The sequence below is a fragment of the Vitis riparia genome, chromosome 8 (genome assembly GCF_004353265.1).
Source record: "Vitis riparia cultivar Riparia Gloire de Montpellier isolate 1030 chromosome 8, EGFV_Vit.rip_1.0, whole genome shotgun sequence".
Classification (NCBI taxonomy): Eukaryota; Viridiplantae; Streptophyta; class Magnoliopsida; order Vitales; family Vitaceae; genus Vitis; species Vitis riparia.
This window is the reverse complement of record NC_048438.1, coordinates 16,847,635-16,873,661: the sequence shown is the minus strand read 5'-3', so window position 1 is coordinate 16,873,661 and position 26,027 is coordinate 16,847,635. Positions and strand designations below refer to the sequence as shown.

The window sequence follows — 26,027 nt, the reverse complement described above, 5'->3', positions numbered from 1 at the left end:
AATTTAAAATTACAATTAAAACTAAAAAAAATTAAAAATCATCCATTACAAATTTATCACTTTCTTAATTTTTATTTTATTTTATTTTCCTTGTATAACTTTTTTTCTAAATCTAACTAGCTAACTCAGTATCCTAGAGTCTCATCAAAAAGAGAAACATACCTAGACACAAAAATAGCGGTAAACTACATTATTTGTAGTTGTGGTCCCCACACACACAATACATGACCCACAGATTCAAAACATGACGTTTGAAAGGAGGAAATGATGAAACAGAACAAAAAGAAAAGAAAAAAAAAAAAAAAAAACAAACCAAAGGAATAAGACATTTCGATGGTGATGACATTCACATGGGTCCATGCCACATATATTTTTGTAAGCATGTTTGTCTGCACAAGGAAGATACAATAGAATCTGTGGTCAATCAAATGCATTTCATGGTTTTATCGATAAAAGTATATTTGAGATCACAAGGGAACGGTGGAGTAGTATTGAAAAAACAGAATAAGGGCCAATTTAGAACTATTAAAATAAAATAAAAAAACCAAAAAAGGATTGGAAGCAGAAACCAAAATGAGAATTGAAGACTCCTATGCCTTGAAATTTTAGGGGTGGACTTGGGTGAGCTTCCATTTCAAGCATAAACAATTTAATGTTTTTATTTCTTTCTAATGAAAAAATTACACATGTATTCTTCTAATATTAAGTAGTGTCACTTCATTTGTTAGGCTTTTGAATAATTATAATAATATCTTTAAAAAGTTTAAAAATCTTTTATTAAAAATAATTTTAAAAATCATACCAAACTCATTTTTTGAAAAGATAAAGTCAATTTAAAAACTTTATATATAAAAAGTAATTTATTTCTTTAAAAAGTGGAGTTTAATATAAAACGTGAACTCCTTAATTTAGCATTAAAGTAAAACAGGTAGAGTAAGGTAAAATTAAACGTGACATAATTTAGAATTTATTTTTCGAACAATCTCTTCAACAATCTTTTATTAAAATAAAAAAAAAACCATTTACTGTTTCTCTGCACGTTGAATTGCCCACGGAATTTAAATTTTGCCGACAACGCATGTCACTGTCTATATAAACGAGTACTCTCTCTACCACTTTCACTGGTGTGCGCTTCTGAGACACACAGTTATGGCTTCTTCTTCTTCTTCTTTGCTTTTCTCCGTCTTTATTCTCTTCTCTATCCTTTTCTTGGCATCCTGCTCCAAAGATAACATACCTGCCACCATTACCATCCCTCTAACCTCAACATTTACAAGCAAACCCCTTGCCTCTGCATCCTTGTCCAGAGCCCATCACTTGAAACATGGTAAGACCAGCCCTCCGGTGAAAACCTCTCTTTTTCCTCATAGTTATGGGGGTCACTCCATCTCTCTCAGCTTCGGCACTCCTCCACAAAAACTCTCCTTCCTGGTGGACACAGGAAGTGATGTAGTATGGGCCCCGTGTACAACTGACTATACATGCACCAACTGTTCTTTTTCAGCTGCCGACCCCAAAAAGGTCCCCATCTTCGATCCCAAACTTTCGTCGTCTTCTAAGATCTTAGACTGCAGAAACCCCAAATGTGTAAGCACTTATTTCCCATATGTTCACCTTGGGTGCCCCCGCTGCAATGGTAATTCCAAACATTGCTCGTACGCTTGTCCATACAGTACTCAGTATGGCACAGGAGCATCATCCGGGTATTTTCTATTAGAAAACCTGAAATTTCCCCGGAAAACAATTCGTAATTTTCTTCTTGGGTGTACAACATCCGCTGCTCGTGAATTATCTTCTGACGCACTTGCGGGGTTCGGTCGCTCAATGTTCTCGTTGCCGATACAGATGGGTGTGAAGAAGTTTGCTTACTGTCTCAATTCTCACGACTATGATGACACCCGGAACAGCGGCAAGTTGATTTTGGACTACCGCGATGGCAAAACCAAAGGACTTAGCTACACTCCCTTTCTCAAGAGCCCTCCTGCCTCGGCGTTTTATTACCACTTGGGTGTCAAAGATATCAAGATCGGCAACAAGCTCCTGAGGATTCCAAGCAAGTATCTGGCTCCAGGATCTGACGGTAGAAGTGGTGTCATAATAGATTCTGGTTACGGTGGCGCCGGATACATGACAGGACCAGTTTTTAAGATAGTGACAAATGAGTTGAAAAAGCAGATGTCCAAGTACAGGAGATCTCTCGAGGCAGAAACCCAGACCGGTCTCACACCTTGTTATAATTTCACAGGCCACAAATCCATAAAAATCCCCCCTTTAATTTACCAATTTAGAGGTGGCGCAAATATGGTGGTGCCAGGAAAGAATTATTTTGGGATTAGTCCTCAGGAAAGCTTGGCTTGTTTCCTCATGGACACTAATGGCACCAACGCTTTGGAAATCACTCCGGATCCATCTATTATTCTGGGGAATTCTCAGCATGTGGATTATTATGTGGAGTATGACCTCAAAAATGATCGTTTTGGCTTCCGACGACAGACTTGCTAGTCTATGACATCCATGCCAATGGGTGTCGTTGTGTGCCGCCCAGAAATAGTACAAAATAATGGCAACCTAGGAGGACCCTGCAGTATGGCTAATAATGTCAGAGGACGATGGCAGTTGGAAGAATACTGCATACTCTTTATTACCTACAAGACTGTACTGTTGGAGCACCGGAAAGGCTTTGTGTTTACATGCTCCGGTGTAAATAAAAGAAGCTTAGTGAATATAAATTGCGGCGCTTTCGATTGTATTTTTATTTTTTACAATTAAAAATTTTAAAATCATGTCTAATGACATATTGTTCAACAAGCTACTCTGACTAGTCCAATTTTGGAGAAAAAACCTTTTCTTGTTTTAATTAATTAAAACCAATCAAAAAATGATGACACTAAAGTTAAAGTCTGCCATATATATCCCATCCTTATAAATACAAGTTGTATTTGTTTTGAATGGTTTGAATTTGATAGACTCAATGTTGACTAAAATATATCTTGATCGAAAAACATATAAAGGTTAATAGAAGCAATTAAAATAAAAAAATAATTTCAAATTTATTATAATAAAATGTCTTGTTTAGTTGCAAGTGAAAGGAAATATTTATAAAATATAACATGAAAAAGGAAGACATTTTTTAAAATTTCAAGATATACGTATCATTCAAATCTTGCAAAAGGAAGGTTTCTAATTTGATTAAAGTATTCAAAAATAAAAAGTATGTAGAGAGCCAGCTGGAGGCGGTTAAAAAGGCTCCAATGCCTATATATATGTGTGCGCCCTCACCGACTCCAACGGTCAAGAACAGACGATCTGGTTGGAGCCGGAATGGCTTCTTTCAGTTCTGTAAATTCCATCTAATTGCGATTACTTCTCCGATTTGAACGGTTTATTACTGTTTTACGCTTTTGCTTGTTTCAGAGGCCTTGCAGGTTTTGGTTTTGTGCTCGCAGATGAATCTCATATGATCAGACAAGCTCCATGGCTGCACTTAGAGGCATCGTTGCCATGTCCCATTCTTTCCTCATTTTCTCTCTGTTTATATCTATATACGTCAAATGATTCGTGGATCTAATGTTTTCCCGATTGCAGAAACCCTATTTTGGTACTTGAATGTTGCTCTACTTATCTCGAGGAGGTCGTCGGGTACTTGTTCTCTTTACCTTTGGTGTTTCTTTGGAATCTAAATTTCACGCTCTCAAAGAATGTGTTTTATTAATTAGGCTTTTGATTTGAAAATGTTTGAGTCATTTGGGAATACGTTGGGGTATTCTAAATAAAAGAGAGACGTCGATCCACCATTCATGGCAAATCTGGCCAAGATCGCCACCGCAGAGATGATCTCGTCCAAGGTGCATCAAAACCCTAATACGTAGCTATTGTTTTGAGAGGTTGAAAATGGCTGATATATTTGAATTTTAGCCCCCTTTATTTGTGTACGTTTTATTTGAAATTAAAATAGAAACTCAATATCTAGGGTTGACTATAAAGTTTAGGCTATGTTTGGTTTTGGAAGATAGGAAAGGAAAAAAAACTAAAAAAAATGGTTTTTTTATATTTGATTTTTCTAATTTCATATCAAAGAAAATCAAATATAATTAAAATTAATTAAAAATATATACATTTATAAAATAAAATAAATGAAATGAGTTTGAGGAAACGTATAAAAATAATTTATTTATTTATTTTATTTATTTTTCGCTTTTTTTTTCTCTTCAACTTTTCCTCATTATTTTCTTTTCCTCACATCCCCAGATTTTTTGAGAACCCAACATGACCTTATGGTTTTATTAGTACTTGGAATCGTGTAACTTACTGTAAGTCTGCAACAGCAGGGATAAGCCTTTCAAGTAATGCACTGATCTGTACCATTAATTTTTATTTGATATGGAAAATACTGATAACACTCAATGCAATGACAGCCTTATGTTCTTATCAAGTTGAACAACACCTTCATCATGATTCCTTCTTTACTGCAAATTGATATTTCATGGATCACTCCTAATCATTATTATATTTTTCTATTTTCATCTTTGATGTAGGAACTCAATGCAGACTAGCAAAGGGCTGCATCAGGTACTTGTTTGCATTGGCTCTTATTTGCCTGAACTAGCAAGTTTTGTCAATTTGCTTAATCACTTAGGAACTGAAACCTGTTACTTCAGTTGAAATACTTGCTTTCGTCTAAGATAATAGTGAATCATTATTGGAGAACCTGTGGAAGTGACCTCATATTTCATTTTTACTTGCATTTTCTTGGATTAGTAAGAATACAAGGTGTTTTAGTTGTGACGGGTTCTTCTTCTTTCTTGGCATTCTCTCCCCCACACCCTCCTCTGTCTAGGTCATTCTGATCTAAAACTTGAAAATTTTAAAAGTGCCGTGTATGGAAGAAAAGGAGTGAAATACTCCAACAAAAAGGGTAAGGACGTGAGACCAACCCAAAAGCATTGACCGGAGCCACACAATTGACCAGGATGCCACTCAACTGTCAAAATTTATGGATTTCCTTTCCAATCCAAATTGGGTGAAGAGACATCCTTTAGAGCTTACTACTCTTCTTGTTTTGTACCAAGATTTCTATTGTTTTGGATGGGAGATTGAATAAATCTAAGATTGATAAGATCATATGCTAAACAGTTTTTGTGAGAAGACATTGGATTTGAAGGTGATTGACACTTCCTTTTTTCCTTGGTAAGGACTCACTGGAGGTCACAATTACCCATCATGACTTGGAGCACAAGTGGTCTTGCTTTATCCTTTTTAACTTGTTTTCTACTTGTATTGTCATATCACTGAGCTAAGTTATTCCCTTGGAAGAACTCTGTTTTGGAAGAACTCTGTTTCCTTCCATTATAACTATTCTTTACATATTATAGAACTTGTTTTTTTAAACAAAGGCTTTCATTTCTTGGGTGATTCATACAAAAGGGACATTATATAGTTGAGATGAGAATAAGTGGGCTATTGAGTCCAACTTCTAAATCTATAAGTTCTTGCTTTGAGATGAGCATCATGTCATCCCACAGTTTGGACTTTCCGTGCGATTGCATGGCATGGAGGACTTTCTTTGTGTAATAGAGAATAAACCCTAGAAGAAAGTACATGGAGGAGACCATGGGCTCTTTTAACATTTCATTTTTTATATGTACATCTTGTTACAATGTATATGATCTTTTTGATGTTGTGTAATATTTGACTTCAAACTACTCTCCCTACCCCTTACAGATATGCTGTTCAATATTTCTGTTTTCTATTTAGTGATTTATGCTTCTTTTATTTTTAGTTCTTTGGCAGATGATGAAAGAAATATTTCTTTATTTATTAGATCCAAATTCAGCTTTACCTGCCATGGTTCAAATTCTTTCAAATTTTGCTTTTGCTGATGGTCAATCATTAAACTTTTTTTTTCTTAATATATATTCAGATGACGGTGTTTGGGTTATGAAAGTTTTCTCCATAAACTAAAGTGTCTCCTGTTCTCTACAACTAAAAGGTATACTTTCTCAAGTCCTGCCTATACTTGGAAATGTCAAAGTTGCACATTGGCCAGTCTTTGCTAATGATGTGGTCGATTCTTTTATGTCATTTTTATAAGCATACTATGCTTATAAAACTGTTTTGGCACTTGATTTATTGTAAATCATTCTGTTTTGGTATCTAGAATTAGACAGGACTAGATGGCTAGAGAGTTTAACTTTAGTTCAATAGTTCCATGTTTTCATTCCAAATCCCTACTATTAAATGTTTTGACATAGTTCGGACTTACCTTTGGGTTGTTCTTCTGACCATGCTGATTGATTTGTTTTGAGTTTTACTGAGTAGGTAGTATCGTACGTGTTATCTATCTATATATATATATATATATGAAATATTTCCTACATTTCATTCTGGTTGTCAAGCTGAACAATTTCACCCAACATTCCAAACTGTAGCTATGCCTTTTTTTAGGTTAGCCATAAAATGATTTTTTTCTTAGCTAGAATTTGTTGTTTTGGCATCATCCCATCTTATATTTTTGTTGCAGTTGAAAAGGATTTTATCTACTAAAAGAAGATGATTAGTTGATATACTTTTCACTTTTTGGGTCTAAGTTTCAAGGCTTGTTTTAAATAATGTTTCATTCATTAAAAAAAAGAAAAATTAATTTGAGTTTGCAAATCTTTTCTCATGGTGAATTTGTTGTAGAAATGCTTTATATTCACTATTCTTTCTCTTTTCGATTGAGTGAGGAATGAGCTTGAGCTTGTAACTTATGTTGAGCATTTTCCAATGTTTAAGTGTAGGTGTTAGCCTTCTTGGCAATTTAATATGGATTTCCATTGACTTCACTTCTTGATGCCGATGTGATGTGAAATCAATTTTATGCTTTTATTTGTTATCTTATTTTATGTTTGGATTTGTATGATTTTTACATAGTTGTTTGTCTGAAATTAATTTCTCATTTATATAGGCAATTTTGAATTCTACTTTTGAACTTTTGTTGAGAGTTTAGGAAACTTCGAGGATCTAAAGGTTACTTGAATAAATTTCATTGTTCTTTTCTCCTTGTCCTTTCCCTTTCAGAAAACCTGTTGTTCTAATGTTGTACTAAAGACATACTATTCTATTGGTTATTATCTTAATTTGTATTATTGTTATGTTAAACGTAATTTTTTTTTGTTTGCTTGTTTTTTAAATAAGATTCATACCAAATGATTTTACATTTTGTTGTATTTTGCATGTCTAGTGGCTCATTTTTTCACTATTTGTTGCATATTATATCCATGTTATCGGAACACAACCGTAAAAGTCGAGTTAGGATTTCATGCTTTTCTCTATCTGCATGCTTAGGTGATATATCATTCACATTACACGAAATATTGTATTATTTATTTGTTTTTTTTATTTTTCCAAAATTCTTCTATAGTCGAACAACTTAAGAATTTTTTTTTGAAAAATTGGGTTTTCTTTATGGTTAAACATTCTAGACATTCAATTTTCACGCTGAGATTTTACATTTTTTTTAATTACATTATATTTTGTTTGTAATAGGCAAGGGTCTCTTTTGTTGAAGCATTGGGTCAATTGGTTGATCTTATATATAACCCGGGCACAACTATGGGCAACTTTACCCAAGACTTAATCCCACTAATATTGGAACTGTAAGATGTATTGTGAATTATCATGTTTGAAATTGGGAAATGGGTATTCTCATATCGTGGCTCAATTTTCCTTTTTTCAAAATAAAACACATTCGAGTCCCCATATTTAAACATATATATTATAGGTTCATTGATCACCCTCAAAACAAGATATTGACAAATTCCATTTCTAACCTTTATTAGATGTCTTTAATGTAACATAAAAGGACATGGAGTATACTAAAGACAGCTAGCACAAAGAGCAACCAAAAAAGGAAAATCGGTAGCTAAAAAATAAACACACGATAAATAAAATATATAAATATATAAAAAAAGAAAATACAAAAAAGGTTGCAACTAAGGCTTGCCAAAGACCATAGGGAGTATACTAGGGGCACCAAGCACAAAGAGCAACCAAAAAAAGACAATGCATTCCTACACCTACTTTGATCCTAACCAATCAATAAAAACCATCATGGAGTTAGAAAAACCTGTTATACAATGACTGAACACATTCTAAAAAATTACACAAAAAAGGATTTGAGTGCGATTGTTTTGATTTTTCCTTATTTTAAAAAACTTTCTAACTTCTTTTTAGCCAAAGGATCTAAAAAAAGACAAAGGAGCATGTAGAACCTATTTTAACCTAACAACATCGATCTAGTTGAAGAGTGGATCACCTAATGTATCCCAAACATAGAATAAACCAACTGCCTTAGAATTCCTATTGAAACATAATAAAGAAGCATGTGATCAATGAATTCTTTTTCTCTTTTACACATATAACATTTATACCTCTTTACTTTTCAATTTGTCTAATGTCAATATTCTTCCCCATGTTATTTCTCATGTAAAAAAACTCATTATTGTTGGGATCTAAGAGTTCCAAATGACTTTAGTTGGAAAATCTTGTGAACCTTCTAGTGCTAAAAAAGAGTTGAAAGCTTTAATTGAGAACCTACCACTCCTCAAGTTCGACCATACCATCCTATCTTCTATAGCCTGTCTTATTACTTTTTTTTTTTTGTGAAGTTTTCATAGGAAAACTTCCACCATTTATAACTCCAAATCATAGAATTGTCTTGAGAGGTAAGGATTTCAATGTGCTCTATCCCTATCTTGCTCCCACATATTTGTTATTCACACATCTTTTAACTAATTATGCTAAATAAGAGGAAAATAGTCTTTTGACGAAGCATCACCACACCACTTATCCAACCAAAGCTTTGCTCTCCTCCTATTTTCTATAATAAAGTGAACTTGGCTTTTAAAATCTTCCCATATTTTTATAATAGCCTTCCATAATCTAGTTCCATGAATTTCCCTTAGCTAGTTTTTCTTGCTATTGAGTTCATTATGTTCTCTTGCTTTGAGATTTTTTGGATATCCTTTTGTTGGTTTCTTTTCTTCTATATTTCGTATTTCCTTAGCAATATTTGATTTCTATTACCTTTAGTAAGTTGGTCTAAAGAATGTTATTTTTTATGGTTGCGTTTAACTCTCTATGCTTATGTTTGATTGATCTTGGTTTTTCTGTAATAATTTTATTTTTGCATGTGTTTATGCGTTTCTCTAGCAGGTATATAATGAGGTTTAACGTTGCTTTTTGATTGACGGCTTGGTGTACCCTTATGATCTATTTATGTTCCTTTTGAACGCTTATTAATTTTTTGCTTGTACTATTAAAAAATGAGTTATTGTAAACTTTCCTCAACTCCCCTTCTACTTTACACCCTCATTATTCAACATGTAACCAAGAAAACAAAATTATCAAATTGACATATATGCCTTTTTTTAATCATTTTTTCTCTCTCTAGAATTTGCGATGTCTTCAAAATATTTTAATCTTCTTTGTTATTTCCTTTTCTTAAAAGAAATGACAATTCATATCATTGCATCGATTATTTCTTAATTATATTTTTTCTTGATCTTTTTGAATCTTTTAATCTCACCTTTAATTGACTCATTATTTCTTAATTGTCTAACCTTTTCTAAATATTATTGCTTCTAATTTTTTTTAAATTTGTCTTCAACATTCTTTCCCAAGATCTTAAAGTTTCAATTTCTCAAACTTATTTTTTGTACCTTTCTTTTTGAACATTCTCTTGCAATCTCATAATATGTCGACCTCTCAACTCATTCTTAATCTCATCAAGCCATACTTGATTTCTCATCATTCTCTCTCAATCTTTCAAAATCATCCATAATATGAAAGATTCTTTATTGTTTCTTTTATTTAATTGTCGAAAATCATTCTTTTGTTTGACTTTAATTATATACCTATAATTATAGAGTTTATTTAGCTATATGTTTTCATTTCTTTTTATTTTTTATTTATTATATTACAAGTTTGAAAATTTTACATATATATTTCCTTTTTTTTTTTGCAATATTTATAGGCAATTTGACTTATACCATTTCTTAACTTAATTCTTGAAAATCAAACTTAAAGTATTAGAAATTAATGGTTTAGGTGTTTTAAATCTTTTGATTTTTTGAAAATACGGGAGAATATCATTATTAAACAAATTAAAATAATTGTAAATGACTTTATTGTTACTTTTTCAAAGCACAATTGATTGGAGGAGTGAAATTGTGACATGTTATTAGGGGGTGAGGAGCGGTTGGTTATTACCATTGCTTTTGAATTATCTTTCTGTTACATGGATAACTACTAGAAATGCCAAGAATAGTTAGATTGAGGTTAGAGCAAATTCAAAGGGACTTTTTATGGAAATGTGAGATTCTTAGGCAAAAACCTCATTTAGGAAGGTGGAAATATAGTTTTAAAGCGTAAGACACAAAAGTATATTAGTTTAATTTTTAAAATATTAAGTATTTATAGGCATCCAAACCCTACCCACGCGATAGAGATCGGTTAACCAACTCCCTCTTATATAGGAAGTAGACTCCTTCAAATTTGAAGTCAAATGGTTTAACTATTGCCACCTCTCCTATGGACTCTTTCAATGGTTTTAGTCATTTGTCATTTGTTTTGCTACATGCATTGCTGATTTTTTATCTTGCCACCTGCCTGTAAGCTCAACGATCCACTTAGTTGTCATGCCACTTTCAGACTTACTTATATCCCCTTCATATCATTGTTTTTTCAACCCAACATTGTGTCTCCATGTGTTATGCCTTATTGTTAGCCCTCGCTTGGCCTTTTCTTAATGCAAGTGTTATATTTAGTCATGCCAATGAGGGTCATCCAACCTATTGTTGTGTAAGTAGCCCATATGTGCCAAGCCCTCTCTTAGCCTACATACTTTTGTAATATTTTCTTGGTGCACTGGCTCTCTTTTTATCCTATGACCCATGCCCATTACATCATTGTCCTATACATGTCAACTTTGTTAGATTCTTCAATCCAAGGCATGCATAGGTTAGAACGTGTACAATAGCCAAATCATGTGTCATTTATGCCCACATGTTGCACCATACTTATGACATTACACTTATGTGTGCGAGCTAACAAGACAAACCATCACACCTTTTTGGTGCCTGAGACCCTCATATTGTGCTCTTGATGTCATATAACTTGTGCCTCCATCACTACCTTTGAGCTAGACATCCCTTCCTAAAGAGCATTTTAAGTTATTTCAATGTGTGAGGAGAAGACATCATAGGTGTTTCACTAGACATAATGAGTTTTTTAAAATTACAGAAATGGAAACCTTTTCTCAAGTTATCCTCTTTGAAGTAAAATATCAACTTCCAAAAATCCCATACTTTATTTTTTTATGAGTTGAGCCATCCACGTGGTGCCTTACATGTCTATGCTTGCATGACTAAACTCATGACATCACATACTACCACCCTTAAGCCATTATCTAGCATTTACCTAAACTCATGACATCATTCCATTTGCATCAACATATTCCTTACTCTCACTTGTCACCTTGTTTTGTTCATGGCATGTTATCCCACATGCCATAGGCACTCATGAGTGTAAGGTATCACCACAAGAGGCTTGGTGTCGACCATACGAAGATGTTGATACAATCCAATATTTCTTATTAAAACACTTCATCATTTTTATCTCTTTTAATTAAAATTGAACAAAATTTTCTTTAGTTTCCATAAAAAAATAATTTAAAATAAAAAATAAAAATTATCCATTACAAATTTACTTCTTAATATTTATATTTTATTGTATTTTCCTGGTATATCTTTATTTCTAAATCTAACTCTTAAGGTTAGAGGGGAGCTGACTCAGCAAGCTAGAGTCTCCTCACAGAGAGAAAATATACCTAGCCACAAAAGTAGCAATAAACTACATGATTTAGAGTTGTGGTCTCTAGTCTCTACACACACAAGACATGACCCACAAATACAAAACATGACGTTTAAAAGGAAGAAAGAAAGAAACGGAACAAAAGGAAGAAAAAGAAAGAAAGAAACAAACCAAGGAAAAAGACATTTCGATGGTGATGACATTCACATGGATTTGTGCCATATATGCTTTTGCAAGCAAGCATGGTTGTCTCCACAAGGAAGAGATAATGGAATCTTTGGTCGATCAAATGCATTCTGTGGTTTTGCCGATAAAAAGGATATTTGAGCTCCCAAGGGAAAGGTGGAGTAGGATATTAAACCCTCGTATCTAAGTACTGGAAAAATAGAATAGGGACCAATTCGAAACTAATTAAAAAAACCAAAAAGGGGTTGAAAGCAAGCACCAAAATGATAATTGAAGACTTATACGCCCTCCTTAATCTTGTCCCTGAAATTTTAGGGGTGGGCTTGGGTCAGCTGCCATTTTCTTCTCCGTAAGCATTTTTGGAAAAGTATAAACCGCTTAATGTTCTTGTTTCTTTCTAATGAAAAAATTACACATGCATTCTTCCAATACTAAATAGTGTCACTTCATTGTTGTATTGTTCATTTGTTGAGCTTTTTGAATAATTATAATAATATTTTAACAAAAAAATGTAAAAATGTTTTATTAAAAATAATTTTAAAAATCACGTTAAACTCATTTTTTGGAAAGATAAAGTTAATTTAAAAACTTCCAATATAAAAAATAAATTCTTTCTTTAAAAAGAAGAGTTTAATATAAAAGTGAATTCTATAAATTTAGCATGGAAGTAAAATAGGTAATATAAAGTAAAATTATTAAACAAGACATAATTTTATATTTATTTTTCAAACAATCTCTTCAACAATCTTTTATTAAAATTAAAAAAAAAAAAAAAAACCCAAACCAAACCATTTACTGTTTCTCTGCACTTTGAATTGCCCACGGATTTTAAATGTTGCCTAACCGCATGTCATTGTCCATATAAACGACTCTCTCTACCACTTCCACTAGTCTGCGCTTCTGAAGCTACACAACCATGGCTTCTTCTACTTCTTTGCTTTTCTCTGTCTCCACTGTCTTCTCTATCCTTTTCTTGGCATCCTCCTCCGAAGATAACATACCTGCCACCATCACCATCCCTCTAACCTCAACATTTACAAGCAAACTATCCACGGAACCCTTGGTCTTTTTCCAACACCTTGCCTCTGCATCCTTGTCTAGAGCCCATCACTTGAAACATGGTAAGACCAGTCCTCTCGTAAAAACCTCTCTTTTTCCTCATAGTTATGGGGGTCACACCATCCCTCTCAGCTTCGGCACTCCTCCACAAAAACTCTCCTTCCTGGTGGACACAGGAAGTCATGTAGTATGGACTCTTTGTACAACTCACTATACATGCACCAACTGTTCTTTTTCAGATGCCGCCCCCAAAAAAGCCCCAATTTTCAATCCCGAACTTTCGTCGTCTTCTAAGATCCTGGGGTGCAGAAATCCCAAATGTGTAAACACTTCTTCCCCAGATGTTCACCTTGGGTGCCCCCGCTGCAATGGCAATTCCAAAAATTGCTCTCACGCTTGCCCACGGTACCGTCTTCAGTATGGCGGAGGAGCATCATCTGGATATTTTCTATTAGAAAACCTCAATTTTCCCGCGAAAACAATTCATACATTTCTTGTTGGGTGTACAACATCCGCTGCTCGTCTACCTACTTCTGACGGATTTGCGGGGTTCGGTCGCACAATGTTCTCGTTGCCGATGCAGATGGGTGTGAAGAAGTTTGCTTACTGTCTCAATTCTCACTACTACGATGACACCCGGAACAGCGGCAAGTTGGTTTTGGACTACAGGGATGGCAAAACCAAAGGACTTTCCTACACTCCCTTTCTCAAGAACCCTCCTGACTTCCCGTTTTACTACTACTTGGGTGTCAAAGGTATCAAGATCGGAAACAAGCTCCTCAGGATTCCAAGAAAGTATCTGGCTCCAGGATCTGACGGCCGAGGTGGTCTCATGATAGATTCTGGTTTCGCGTACGGATACATGACAGCACCGATTTTTAAAATAGTGACAAATGAACTGAAAAAGCAGATGTCCAAGTATAGGAGATCTCTCGAGGCAGAAACCCAGTCCGGTCTCACGCCTTGTTTTAATTTCACAGGCCACAAATCCATAGAAATCCCCCCCTTAATTTACCAATTTAGAGGTGGCGCAAATATGGTGGTCCCAGGAATGAATTATTTATTAATGTCTAGGCTTGAGACAAGCCTCGTGGCTTGTTTACCCATGGTCACTGATGCAGGCAACAACACTATGGAATTCACTCCGGGACCGTCTATTATTCTGGGGAATTCTCAGCATGTGGATTATTATGTGGAGTATGACCTCAAAAATGAGCGTCTTGGGTTCCGACGACAGACTTGCTAGTCTATGACATCCATGCCAATGGGTCTAGTTGGGTGCGGCAAAGAAATAGTAAATAATGGCAACCTAGGAGGATCCTGCAGTATGGTTAAGTAATGTAAGAGGATGATGGCAGTTGGGAGAATACTGCCTACTCTTTATTACCGACATGCATGTACTGTTGGAGCACCGGAAAGGCTTTGTGTTTACAGTCTCCGGTCTAAATAAAAGAAGCTTAGTAAATACAAATTATGGAGCTTTCGATGGTATCTTTATTTTTATAATTAAAAATTTTAAAATCATGTTTAATGGCATATTTTTTACTTTCGCAATTTCATAGCAAAAATTTTAAAAATAAAGGTATAAAAGAACTCTTATTCTCGGAGTTTTTAAACAAATTTTAAAATGAAAATTACACCGATGAGTCCACCCAATCCTATTCTTGGTCACCAAACTAATAAAAAATTGAAAAAAGTGTGTTTTTATACTCTAAAAAAAAAAAAATCATAAAATAAGAATCCCGAGTTTAGAAAATTTAAATTTAATAAAAATTTACTCAAAAATAATTAGAAGTTCATATATTTTTCAATTAAGTGATTTACTTAAAAAATAATTATAATTTTATGTATTTTTAATTAATTATATAGATACTATTTTTTAATAATATATGTATTACATTTAATAATTTTAAATACTACTTTTAATTTTCCAGCATATAACACTTTATTTTTAGAGTATTTTTATTATTGGATTATTTTCAAGTGTGTGCTTGAGAGCTCACTTTTTTCTATAAAATTAGTCTCTTGCATATAAATAATAAAGATAGTTGAGAAATCATTAATTTTTTATTTATTATATAATTAATTAGCAAAAAAAAATATTTTCTTTTTTTTATTTATAAAAAAATTATAATTATCGAATATGTTTAATATCTATAATTAAAATTTTATTTGTTCTAGAAGTCTATTTCCACTTCGTAAAATCCTAATGTTACGTAACTATTAATTTTACATCCAAAAGCCACTCATACTTCATTTTGATGTTGAAATAGAAGGGGGAGAATTCATCTGTTTGGTGGATACAAACATGGATTTGGTAGAGAGAGAGGAGAATTTATTTCTTTGGTGGATACAAAGATGGATTTGGCAGAGAGGGGAGAATTAATTTGTTTGGTAGATACAAAGATGGATTTGATAGAGGGGAACCTTAGTGGGGAGTTACCCCTGTTTACTCTCATTGAAGAAGATAAATTACTTTTGTTTGTCCTGGATGCTGTGCCAAAGCTAGAATTTTTGGTGATGGGATGAAATAGTATACGATGATTATAATAAATATAGATAAATTTTCATATTTTAGAAATGACTCTTCAACATCATTCCATTCAATAAAATAAGTAATTATTGACATTAGTTATAAAAAAAAAGAAAATATTATAATCTATCAAATTAAATCACAAACATATTAAAGAGTTTTAGATTTTAACAAAAAGTTCGTTAAAAAGTTCAAATAATATTTTTTAAAAAAATCTTAAAAATATTGTAATAAATATGACTAAAATATTTTTAATAATTTTTAGAAATATTTGTTATAGAGAATGTTTTAGAAAAATTCAATAATTTCACTAATAATTTTTCTTTGATTTTTTTTTCAATAATTAAAAAATAAATCATTTGATAGTAATAAGTTTTTTATTTAAATGTTATCTATAATATATGTTACAAAACAACGAGAACAAACAATAGAAAAAATTGAATAAGAATATATAGATTTACGTGAAAAACTTTAGACGGAAAAAATTATGGGTAGAGGGAAGATCCATTTTATAAAAAATTGGTATAAGAGAAAAGAGTTGTGAGTGATATAATTATCATAATTATATAATTATTCATCAATTAGTGAGTATTTGATTAAACCTTAAAGTCCAAAAAATTTAAAATAAAATAAAAGATAACTCATCACTAAAAAATATTTAATAAAATATTAAATACAAAATTATAAAAAATAATAATGGTTATAAGAATATTATATATATATTAAACTTAAATTAAAAATGAAAACAAACAAATATTTTATAAATATATTTGTATCCATACACAATACTTATCTAATTTCCCAAAGCATATGTTGACTCCGCCCATGGATGAACGAGTGAAGAGAGACTTGCCCTTTACCTCCTTGCCCTCTAGTATTTATAACTTTTATTTGTGCTTGGGAAAATTCCTTGTTTGCATTTTAGGTTTTTTCTAGGAAGTTTCCTCAATTGGATTGTTCCTTCCCATAAGTATTTACTATTTATAGCTTTTATTTGTACTTACTCAAGAAAACTTCCTTGTTGGCTTTTTCTACGAAGTTTCCTTAATTGATTTTTTTCCCCTTTTGTTTCACTTGTTAGAGTAGAGTGGTAGCTGATATGATTTTCTAGGAAGTTTCCTTGATTGGATTTATTTCTTCCTTTTTCATTGTCATTAGGGTGGCAACTTGATATGCCTTGGGATTATGATTTATGACTTTTCTCATGCTTGCAGTAACTTTTTTATTTTTATTTTTTATGTTTTATGCGAACTTTTTCAAGTGTGGAATTTTCCATGAACTGCTCGAAGGAGGTTCAACTTTAAAGTCCTTTTTTATCGAGGTGAATCAAACTTTTAGCCCTTTCAAATGTCATAGTAGTTATTATTATCCGATCTGCATTAATAGAAAGGAAAGGAATTGTATGTGATATATATATATATAAATTGATTTATGGATTTATTAGGTTGATAGTTGTATGGGGCATAATTTTATATAAAATTAACAAGATTTTTTATGCTATGTTTTTTTTATGAAGGAAATTGATTAGTCACATAGATCCTATAAAAATGGGTAAAAATATTGATTACCCGTGCTTCCAGTTGGGCCTTTTCTTTTAAATCATGAAAAAGAATTAATTTTTTTTAAAAATATTATACATTTAATGTTGGTCATACCATACCGGACAATGATGTTTTATGAGATCTTCAAGAACAAAAATAATGGATGTGAGAATGTTGACACTCATTGAATTACAAAATGATAAGAGGAGCGGTTCGGTAATGCATATACTCTGCTTACATCTTTGCATTGTTAATGTACCATTTATAAAAATATATGATGTAATATTATTATATTATTAAATAACAATCGAATTATATGCATGACCAATAGATGGGCATCATAGGAATTGTATTATCATCATTATGAAGAATTATATCATCCACATACTCCGTACAACAACGGCACTTGTGGGATTTGGTCGCATACTATTCTCATTGCTCGCCGGTGCAGATGGGTGTGAAGAAGTTCTCTTACTGTCTCAATTCTCATGGCGAATTGATTTTGGATTACCCTGATGGGAAGCCAAAGGACTTAGCTAAACTCCTTAACTTTCTCAAGAACCCAGATGACTTTCCTGTTAATTTATTACTACATAGGTGTCAAAGATACCATAACCGGCGACAAACTCCTGAGGATTCCATGAAAGTATCTGGCTCCGGGATCCGACCGGAGAGGTGACCTCATGATAGACTCAAGCTTAGGATACATGACAAGAACGGTTTTTAATATTGTGGCAGCTAAGTTGAAGAAGCAGATGTCCAAGTATAAAAGAGTTATTGAACTCGAAGCTGCCACCGGTTTGACACTCTGTTACAACTTTACGAGCAAGAACTCCATAAAAATCTCGGACTTAACTTACCAATTTAGCAGCAGATTGAGCACATATGGTGGATCGGGAAAGAATTATTTTGTCTCCCAGCTCCCAGTCGCTTCTTTCCCAATCATCGCTGATGCCACCAACGTTTTGGAATTCACTCCGGGACCATCCATTATTCTGGGGAATTCTCAGCATGTGGATTACGAAGGTGCGTGCATGCAAAATGAAACTAATGCAATTATATGGTGACAGTTGGGAGAGTAGGGCCGAGGCCTAGCTGGGCTTTTATTAAGTACACTATTGTATTGTTGGAGCCCGTGTTTCCAATCTCATGTCTAAATAAAATACTACTCTTCTTAAATATGAATTTAGTATTTTATATTTATGCTTATCATCTACATCGCAAAATTTGGGTTATTGGATTATTAAAAACACAAACTTTAAAGAATGAATATTGGTGGTACCAAAAATAGGTATGTGTCGACCAAGTAGCCTTGGAGGATGTAATCAATTCCAACCCTAAATAAAGAAATGAGAAATTCCCTAAGTACCATCCACCAGTGGTGCCTCCATAAATCCTCACCTGATCACCATGATTTTTACACTGACATAACTCGTGTTTTTTGATTTGGAACCTAACTAAAAGACTAAAAGCACCATGGTTGATTTAAAAAGTCAACAAACACTATTGTATAAAGGGCGAGTCAACCTATTACTTCTAAATATATATATATATATATATATATATATTAAAATTATTTTTCCAAATATAGGAGTTATTTAATCATTTTAATAAAATATTTTTAGAAGTTAATGTTGGATAAAATAGTGCATAATGTACATCGAGTACATTGAATTCAATTGCCTCTTACAATTCACAATTGTGATTAAAATTGGAAGCCACAATGATAGGTGTTAAGGAAATTATAAAAAAAATAGGTTATATTAAATAAAAATTTTGTATATGCTTTTTCAAATTTATCTCTTTATAAAAATTTGAAAACTTTGAGATCTATATGGTATGTTCAGAAGTTGTTTTCACAAATACTTTTATGTTTTTAAGAAAAAAAAAAGAAAGAAAACATATTTGATAATAAAAAAATAGAAAACATTTTTCTATATTTAAAAATATAAAATAAGGAATTTATGATAGCATATTTTACTTATTTTTTAATAAATAATTATATAAATATAGAGAATGATTAAAAATTAAAATATTATAGATAAAAATTATTTTAAAAATATAAAAAATAAGTTTACAATATTTCAAATTCTGAAATTCTATCTAATATTATTATAATTTATAATTTTCCTATTTTACCCCCATAATAAAATTTTCTACCTTGTCCACTGGTTTGGATCTATCCATGTTTACATGAGTTGGAGGGTCGGAGTTGGATCAATAAAATATGGTATATGCTAAAGCTTTTTAGGCACAAAATTTATAGGACATAAAATGGTGTAGATTCCAAGTACCTCGCAGGTAACATATATAAATATAATGACAATCTCCATCTAAAATACAATGCTCAAGCTTTTTTGTAAATATCTTTTAAAAAGAGGGCTTGCAGCAGTGACATTAATTAAAATCATGTGTTTAATTTGGAAAAAGATGAGAAATGATAAGCGCTAGCATAGAAAGTAAAATATTAATTGTTTAACTGTAGTTACATATTTTATGCACTTTCTCATCAATGTGTTGGAAAAAAAAATAATCATTAGGCCACTCGATCTATATATTAAACAATATGAAATTATAATGTTTTAAAATATAGGTGCATTTATAGTCCATATGGAAGAAGATGGACAAAATGAAGTCATGAAGGAAAAAGAACGAAGGCAAAAAAGGCTAATGCAGAAGAGAGAATGAGAGAACTAATTACTCCCTTAACATGTTATCTTGGTTTTTTTTCCTCAAATTTAAAATGAATGATCAGATCTAATCTTGGACATCCAACGGCTAGGAAAAAAAATTTGGTATAGTATCAAGTCGGTGTTGTAGAATTTTCCATATTAATATTATATAATGAATATTGGAAAATTGAATCACAATTTGTAAATTTATTTAAACAAATATTTTTCAAGACTTAAAATTTCCATTTATTTCTCATTTGTATTAATTAATTTGCATTTTTCTGAAAAAAAAAATCTATATTTTCATAATTATGGCATAGACCTAAAGTATCAAATAAATTTGTACCTATTTAAGGGTTCTTATCATTTGCTTCCAAAAGTAGCAATCATACTTTACATTTGATATTGATAATTTCAATCACATAATCTAGTTTTAGTTGTTTAATTTAAAAATGTTACTCAATATTTGGGTCATTTAATCTAAAATACTAAAATATATCATATCCACCACCACCAATATGACATAGGCCACCACCAATGCAAACATAGGACCACATGTATTCACTTCCACCAAAGATTTTATTGTCTCTTCCTAACAAAGATAGTCACAACTCTTCCTAGCCGAGACAACCATAGTTACCTACAAAAACGTATAAGACGCGGGTCCAGCTAATGAGAATTGCAATCAACAACGAAATATTTGTCTTTTTTCTTCTATTATGGATGAAGACTCCGACTAGTGCGTCAACTCTCCTTTAACATTAAGAAAAAAATCTAATAGTTAGATTTAGACAAAAGGTTTTAAAAAATAAAATATAAATATAAAAAAATGATAAATTTGTAATGAGTAATTTACATTAAAAAATTATTATTAATTAATTGAGAATTAATAGGAATGATTTTTTTTTTCTCACTTGAGGTGAACTATGGCCTAAAGCGTATAAGAGTGAACAAATTATTTGATAAAAGTTAAAATAATTATAAAGATTGATAAAATCAAAGTAAAATAAGTTCTGATTTACTTGACAAATAGTATAAATTCACAGTGAGATGTTATTAAATTTATTAAAAGTTTAAAAATAAACCTTATACTAAAAACATAACTAATATTTCGGAACTTAAAGGTTTCACTACCCCCTCTTAATAGTTTTATTGCACTTGAATTTTAATATTATATAATGAATACTCAAGAGTTGAATAACAATTTGTAATTTTATTTTATTTTTTAAATTTCTTTAAACAAGTATTTTTCAAGACTTAAATTTTCCATTTATTTCATTTTTATTAATTAATGTTGCATTTTTTTAAAACAAAAAATATCTATATTTTCATAATTATGACACAGACCTAAAATCTCAAATAATTTTGTACCTACTCAAAGGTTCTTATAATTTGCTTTCAAAAATAGCAATCATACTTTACATTTGATATTGATAATTTCAATCACATAATCTAGTTTTAGTTGATTAATCTAAAAATGTTACCCAATATTTGGGTCATTTAATCTAAAAATATATCATATCGGGCATCACCAATATGATATAGGCCACCACCAATCCAAACATGGGACCACATGTATTCACCGCCTCCACCAAAGATTTTATTCTCTTCCTAACCAAGACAATCACAACCACATGTATTCACCGCCTCCACCAAAGATTTTATTCTCTTCCTAACCAAGACAATCACAACTCTTCCCACCCAAGACAATCCACAACTCTTCCTCGCCATGACAACCATTGTTACCTACAAAAACGTATAAGACACGGTCCAGCTAATGAGAATTGCAATCAACAACGAAATATTTGTCTTTTTCTTCTATTATAGATGAAGACTTTAATGGGTGTATCAACTCCCCTTTAACGTTAAGAAAAAAAAAAAAATCTAATAGTTAGATTTAGATAAAAGATTTTAAAAAAATAAAATAAAATATGAATATCAAGAAAGTGATAAATTTGTAATGAGTAATTTACATTAAAAAAAATTATTATTAATTAATTGAGAATTAGGAATGATTTTTTTTTTCTCACTTGAGGTGAACTATGGCCGAAAGCATATAAAAGTGAACAAATTATTTGATAAAAGTTAAAATAATTATAAAGATCGATAAAATCAAAAGGAAATAAAATCGAAGGAAAATAAGTTTTTATTTACTTGACAAATAGTATAAATGCATAGTGGGATGTTATTAAATTTATTAAAAGTTTTAAAATAAATCTCATACTAAAACAATAACTAATCCTTCAGAACTTAAAGGTTTCACTACCCCCTATTAATAGTTTGATTGCACTTGAATTTTAATATTACACAATGAATAGTGGAAATTGAATCACAATTTGTAAAATTATTTTATTTTTTGAATTTCTTTAAACAAATATTTTTCAAGGCTTAAAATCTCCATTTATTTCTCACTTTTATTAATTAATGTTGCATTTAAAAAAAATATCTATATTTTCATAATTATGGTGTAGACCTAAAATATCAAATAAATTTGTACCAAGGGTTCTTATAATTTGCTTCCAAAAGTAGCAATCATACTTTATATTTGACATTGATAATTTCAATCACATAATCTAGTTTTAGTTTTTTAATCTAAAAATGTTTCCTAAACCAAACTGATTTATTATATGATTATAATAATTATTTTTGAAAAAAGTCCTATAACAAATAATCTAAAAAATAACGTGAAACTTGTCTTCTTGAAAAAATAAATTCAATTTTAAACTTTCAATATAAAAAATAATTTATTCAGCATTAAAAGTGAATTCCACGGGTTTAGTATAAAAGTAAGATGGATAGGACAAATGCAAAAAAAAATAAAATAAAAAAATAAAATCATATTTTTGTATTTATTTTACTAACAATAATCTTTTTAATAATTTTTTTATAATACAAATCTCCATTTGTTTCTCGGCACTTTGAAATTCCCATATAAAATTGACAATGGATTTTAAAATAACTACATATAAACCACGCATGTTGTCTATATAAACGACTCTCTCTACCACTTTCACTGGTGTGCGCTTCTGAAGCTTCACAGTCATGGCTTCTTCTACTTCTTTGCTTTTCCCTGTTTTTACTCTCTTCTCTATCCTTTTCTTGGCATCCTCCTCCAAAGATAACATACCTGCCACCATTACCATCCCTCTAACCTCAACATTTACAAGCAAACTATCCACGGAACCCATGGTCTTTCTCCAACACCTTGCCTCTGCATCCTTGTCCAGAGCCCATCACTTGAAACATGGTACGACCAGTCCTCTCGTAAAAGCCTCTCTTTTTCCTCATAGTTATGGGGGTCACACCATCCCTCTCAGCTTCGGCACTCCTCCACAAAAACTCTCCTTCCTGGTGGACACAGGAAGTGATGTAGTATGGGCCCCGTGTACAACTCACTACACATGCACCAATTGTTCTTTTTCAGACCCCAAAAAGGTGCCCATCTTCAATCCCGAACTTTCGTCGTCTTCTAAGATCTTGGACTGCAGAAACCCCAAATGTTTCCCTGGGTGCCCCCGCTGCAATGGCGACTCCAAAAATTGCTCTCACGCTTGCCCACAATACAGTCTTCATTATGGCACAGGAGCAGCATTTGGGTTTTTTCTATTAGAAAACCTCAACTTTCCCGGGAAAACAATTCATAAATTTCTTGTTGGGTGTACAACATCCGCTGCTCGTGTACCTACTTCTGACGCACTTGCGGGGTTCGGTCGCACAATGTTCTCGTTGCCAATGCAGATGGGTGTGAAGAAGTTTGCTTACTGTCTCAATTCGCACGATTACGATGACACGCGGAACAGCAGCAAGTTGATTTTGGACTACAGTGATGGCGAAACCAAAGGACTTTCCTATACTCCCTTTCTCAAGAACCCTCCTGACTTCCCGATTTACTACTACTTGGGTGTCGAAGATATCAAGATCGGGAACACGCTCCTCGGGATTCCAAGCAAGTATCTGGCTCCAGGATCTGACGGCCGAGGTGGTCTCATGATAGATTCTGGTTTCGCGTACGGATACATGACAGGACCGGTTTTTAAGATAGTGACAAATGAGTTGAAAAAGCAGATGTCCAAGTATAGGAGATCTCTTGAGCTAGAAACCCTGTCCGGTTTGACACCTTGTTATAATTTCACAGGCCACAAATCCATAAAAATACCCGACTTAATTTACCAATTTAGAGGTGGCGCAAATATGGTGGTGCCAGGAAAGAATTATTTTGTGTTTATTCCTGAGATAAGCTTGGCTTGTTTCCCGGTCGTCACTGATGCAGGCATCAACACCTTGGAATTCACTCCGGGACCGTCTATTATTCTGGGGAATTATCAGCACGTGGATTATTATGTGCAGTTTGACCTCAAAAATGAGCGTCTTGGTTTCCGACAACAAACTTGCTAGTCGATGACATCACTGCCACTGGCTATAGATTTGTGCTGGCCAGAAATAGTTGATAATAGCAACCTAGGAGGAGCGTGTATGGTTAAGTAGTATACCAGTCCGATGGCAGTTGGGAGAATACCGCCCACCCTTAACTACGTACCTGCCTTTATTGTTGGACCACTGGAAAGGCTGTGTTTAAGCTCTCCAGTCTGAATAAAAGAAGTGTACTAAATATAAATTTATTTGATAGCATTTTTCTCTTTATAATTAAAAAATTCTAAATTAATTTTTTAAAATCATGTTCATGACATATTTTTACTTTTCACTTTCCCAAATTTTAGTAGAAAAAAATTTAAAATGTTTTTTTTTTAAAAAAAATTATCCTCAGGATTAAAAAAAAAAAAGGGGGAAATTATACTCGTTTGTCCCTCGTGTCGTATTCATGTATAGTTAGAGTCTTGTATGTAATTATTAAAAAGTAATTGCAACTCATACACGGATCATTGAGAAATCATTAAAATAAATTCTACTTATTATTATAATTAATTAGTAAAAAGTTCTTATTTTCTTTTTTTTAAATAGAAAATAAAATTATTATTATCACATATGTCTAATATTTATAATTAAAAAGATTTTTTGTTTTAAAAGTTTATTTGCGCTTTATAATCCTAGTTTTACATAACAATAACTTTTTCTGGCAAGTACCACTCATACTTCGTTTGATATTATGTTTAGAAAATATAATGTTTATTATTTATAATTTTATTATATTTTTACTTTCTTATTGGTTGATGTTAAGTAAGGAATTTCCACTATGATGCTTTTGGAATTAAAAGCCACATTTTGGAATGAGATATTTAGGTTTTGTTTAATAATTATTTTTTAAAACAATATTTGAAAATAGTTTTTAAAAATTATTATTTAATATTTTATAAAATAAATATTTATTTGGAAACCCAAACCATGTTACGGAGTGAACTTAAAATCAAAAACATTTTTATTAGTATTTTTATTATTTAATCTGGTACATTATAAAATTTTCATTTCTTTTATATAAATGAATGTTAATAATAATTATTTATTTCATTGAATGATAGTGGGAGTATTATTTCTAAAATATGAAGTATTATTATTGCAAGTTTGTAATTTTTCTACTTCAATCCCATCATGTCAACTTGATTCCAGGTCGATAGAGATATGACTTAAAATAAAAAAGTAAAATCCATTATCAAAACAAAGCAAATTCTATTTATGGCAAGAAGTTTCATTATATAGAAATTGGTATAAAAGGAAAAATGGAATTACTTTTTACATCAATATATACTTTAAGGCTATGTTTGGTTCCCGGAAAATTTGAGGGAAAATGCGAAGGAAAGAAAATACAAAGGAAAAGTAGAAGGAAAGAAAAAGTGAAGGAAAATAAAAAAAATAGATTAAAAGTTGATAAATTATTTTTTTTGTTACTTCAAACTCATTTTATTTATTTTAACTCATCAATATAAAGATTAAATAATTTAAAAATACATAAGTTTTTAATTAGTTTTAATTATATTTGATTTTCTTTGATATTTTTCATAACACAATCAAACATGAGAAAATCATTTTCCTTAGCATTTTTTTTCTTTCTTTGTATTTTCCGGGAACCAAACATAGCCTAAATGTCGGAACAGTAGTATTATTCAATATGCATTAATAGAAAAATATAAAAAAAAAATGATATGTTTGGAAATTAAGTATAATGTTTTATTTATTATTTTATCATATTTTGACTTTCTTATTCATCGATATTACATATATAACAATTTT

The 26,027-nt window shown here is 31.7% G+C and overlaps 3 protein-coding genes and 1 long non-coding RNA gene across 6 annotated transcripts; all 4 read left to right on the top strand.

The window, feature by feature from the left end:
* The first annotated feature begins 1,149 nt into the window (after positions 1-1,149).
* LOC117920662 (probable aspartyl protease At4g16563) lies at positions 1,150-2,749 on the top strand. Its single transcript, XM_034838257.1, has one exon. The coding sequence runs from the start codon at positions 1,150-1,152 to the stop codon at positions 2,500-2,502; it is 1,353 nt and encodes a 450-aa protein (XP_034694148.1). The 3' UTR covers positions 2,503-2,749.
* A 556-nt stretch (positions 2,750-3,305) lies between these two features.
* LOC117920147 lies at positions 3,306-9,399 on the top strand. 3 transcript variants are annotated; one of them, XR_004652211.1, is made up of 5 exons: positions 3,306-3,639; positions 3,717-3,845; positions 4,536-4,569; positions 5,921-5,989; positions 9,196-9,399. It is a non-coding gene; the product is annotated as an uncharacterized LOC117920147 (long non-coding RNA). The 3 variants fall into 3 exon arrangements; XR_004652212.1 differs by adding an exon at positions 4,249-4,343 and having other exon boundaries at positions 3,306-3,845; XR_004652210.1 differs by having other exon boundaries at positions 3,306-3,845.
* A 3,556-nt stretch (positions 9,400-12,955) lies between these two features.
* On the top strand, positions 12,956-14,578 carry LOC117920957 (probable aspartyl protease At4g16563). The gene has a single exon (XM_034838678.1). It carries the CDS (start codon positions 12,956-12,958, stop codon positions 14,342-14,344), a length of 1,389 nt encoding a protein of 462 aa, XP_034694569.1. The 3' UTR covers positions 14,345-14,578.
* An 8,285-nt stretch (positions 14,579-22,863) lies between these two features.
* On the top strand, positions 22,864-24,473 carry LOC117919900 (probable aspartyl protease At4g16563). The gene has a single exon (XM_034837188.1). It carries the CDS (start codon positions 22,887-22,889, stop codon positions 24,237-24,239), a length of 1,353 nt encoding a protein of 450 aa, XP_034693079.1. The 5' UTR covers positions 22,864-22,886; the 3' UTR covers positions 24,240-24,473.
* The last annotated feature ends 1,554 nt before the right edge of the window (positions 24,474-26,027 follow it).